Source organism: Frankliniella occidentalis, unplaced genomic scaffold (assembly GCF_000697945.3).
Source record: "Frankliniella occidentalis isolate FOCC.00 unplaced genomic scaffold, Focc_3.1 Scaffold3065, whole genome shotgun sequence".
Taxonomy (NCBI): Eukaryota; Metazoa; Arthropoda; class Insecta; order Thysanoptera; family Thripidae; genus Frankliniella; species Frankliniella occidentalis.
The window spans coordinates 1-2783 of record NW_026270133.1 but is presented as its reverse complement, the minus strand read 5'-3'; the positions used below and the strand labels follow the sequence as shown (position 1 = coordinate 2783).

The window sequence follows — 2783 nt, the reverse complement described above, 5'->3', positions numbered from 1 at the left end:
AGCAGCAGCACAGCAGCAGCACAGCAGCAGCACAGCAGCAGCACAGCAGCAGCACAGCAGCAGCACAGCAGCAGCAGTGACGCCACGGGACCAAGAACACAGCTTTCAGTAAACGTCATTGTTCCATCAAATGCGCGTTTCTTCAAAAACTTTGTGTCTGCGGTATTCCTGCAGGACGTCCCGTGGCGGCGGACGGCGGCGGGCTGCCCCCACGCACGTCCACGCACCTCACTGCACGTGTGCGAGACGCCGACCGACCAAGGCCGGCGCGGCAGTGCCGCTGCGCTGTGGGCCACGCCACTAGAGAGGCCAGTGGGGCATTGAAGGGAAGGGCTATATACACCGCGGAATTTTGGGGCTGCGACAACTCAGGGACAACGGGCGAGTAAAACTATACACTGCACTGACCGCGCACACCTCGCTCCTCCCCTCCCCCCAATAAAAATAAAACCGAGTGAAAAGTTTGGCGTGCCGTCGTGTGTGGGAGGTGGGTGGTGACGGTCGTGTGCACGGAGCGGATGCTCGCCTAAAAAGGCCCGGCGAGCAGCCATTAACACCTCGGACGGCGACCCGGTGCCCCTCATTGTGTAAGCTCGGACAACAAGCGCTGCTCTCCGCAAACCTCCCGACGAAATGTGTTTGTGTGGTGTGCATTTCAGCGAGTGGCGACTACTATTTTGCCACATGAGCTTCTCCAGGCAGGAGCTAAAACGGCGGCGCCTTCGTCATCCTCTTGGGACGAACGCTGCGCGGCTGGCGCGCGGGGAGTACCCGCAGCGCGCGCCGGCAGGTAGGCAACAACGGTGGGCCGCGCGCACCGATGCGTCCGGGTTGCCTACCTCAGGCTCCTCGGGCGGCCCCAGCAGGCAGACAGGCCTCAGGTAGCTGCGCGCGCCGGCAGGTAGGCACGGACCGCGCCCCGCGCGCACCGGTGCAATCGGGTTGCCTACCTCAGGTTCCTCAGGCGGCCCGGCGGGCAGACGGACAGGTGTCAGGTCATGGCTAGGTACCTGCTGCGCGCGCCGGCAGGTAGGCAACGACCGCGTCCCGCACGCACCGGTGCGATCGGGTTGCCTACCCCAGGCTCCTCGGGCGGTCCCGGCGGGTAAACAAGCCGTCGGCACGGCCCGAGGCCGGCCCTGGCCCCGACGAGACACACCCTGCGCTTCTGTTTACGCCCCAAGCGCCGGCCCTTACTGCCGCCCTCTAGCAAGCGGTACACGCGAATTACGTCACATTTATAGGAGATGGGTTTGTTTTTGTTTTGTGGCACGCCCCTTTTAGAACACATCGTGTCGGGGTTTGTGATTGGACGTCTGTTGGGAGGCAACGATATCCATGTGACACTGAGCTAGAGAAAGGAAATCGTCTAAGAGACAGTTGGTCGTTTTGCCGAGGTGACTACCAAAGTGGCCGCGGCATGACGGCGTCGTCGTCACGCGACCGTCGCCACCTCGCAGATGTCGCACTCACCGTTGAGCGCCCTGCCCCGGCCGGGCCCGCGGATGCCGTAGGGCCCGGCGGGGGGCTTGGGCAGCACGTCGCCCGGGTAGTAGTAGTTGCGCCGGCCGCTGCCGCCGCGGTGCTCGAGCCGCGGGGGAGCGTAGCCGTGGGCGCGGAAGAGGGCGCGCACCCTCTCCAGCATGTTGCCGAACATCCCGCAGTCCTCGCACACCATCAAGCTCCGGCACGGGTCGGCCTTGGCGTCCTGGGCCAGCAGCCGGCCAGAGCGAGCCTCGTCTCGGATTTGAGCCGCGCGTCTCGTCCACAACCAAACTGAACAGCGCCGCGCGCGCGCTGGCTCAGCTTCGGCTCAGCAGTCTCTCTCTCCCTCTCTGCGTCCCACTCGGCATTATGCGCCCCCGCTACGCCCCGCCCCGCCAGAGTCGCTGCTGGGCGACAGAGCCTCCTCCCACGGGAACATAGCGCACTCCCCTGAAACTGTCGCTCCCCGAGTCTTGATGTTCAATGTTCGAAATTCCCGCGAAATGTTGTACCACATACCGATCCGTCCCTCAGGTGCATCATGTCACGTAGCGCTCACGTCGAACGGGATTGTGTAGAGGATGGAGAGGATACAAACATTCCAGGAGGATCAATTTTTGAGGACAAATCCTCAGCAGCATAATTTATTTCACATAGTATTTTATTTTGTGCGGACAGTCTACTGCTCAAAACTGCGGCTAACCCCGCTGCCTACTTTGCAGCAATGGACAGGTGTAACAACGTACAGTGTGGAATCATTTGTAAGACCAATACAATTTCTTTCGCTTTGTAATGCAGTGTTTTAACACAAGATACAATTAGAGACATTGAATAATTTGCATACAAATTTTTATGAAAAGACAGTCTCATATAAATTATATATAGAAGAAGAAGCACATCAATTAAAGAACCTATGGTTCTCTATCGACATCAAAGCCATCTAAAATGATATAAACTTGTAAAAGTGACAAAGCAATTCAATACAAAAGATTTTATACATTTTCAGAAAAGAACATTAGTTATTGGTTGAAAGACAGTTACTATCAAGTATGTAGTAAGAGCCAAAGAAGGCCCATCCCACAACACAAGTTGACTTACATTTGTAAAAAACAAAAAACAAAAACAAAAGAAACAGAATTGAATTACGAGAATGCATTTTCTACCTCAAAGGTTCCTCTTTCTTTTCTTGGTCAATGATAGACGAGTCTGGAGACATTTCAGGGGGCACTGTTGAAGTACCTACACAATACAAGTGAAAGTAAGAACAAAAATTTAGTTTCTATTTGAAAATTTATAAA

The 2783-nt window shown here is 56.1% G+C and overlaps 1 protein-coding gene across 1 annotated transcript in view; it reads right to left on the bottom strand.

Moving 5' to 3' along the window:
- The window catches only part of LOC113217418 (annulin), a 7977-nt gene extending 6172 nt beyond the window's left edge, over positions 1 to 1805 (bottom strand). The window contains exon 1 of the mRNA XM_026437316.2: positions 1474 to 1805. Coding sequence (XP_026293101.1) covers positions 1474 to 1678 — 205 coding nt within the window. The 5' untranslated portion in view covers positions 1679 to 1805. The remainder of the gene's footprint in view (positions 1 to 1473) is intronic.
- Between the last annotated feature and the right edge of the window lie 978 nt (positions 1806 to 2783).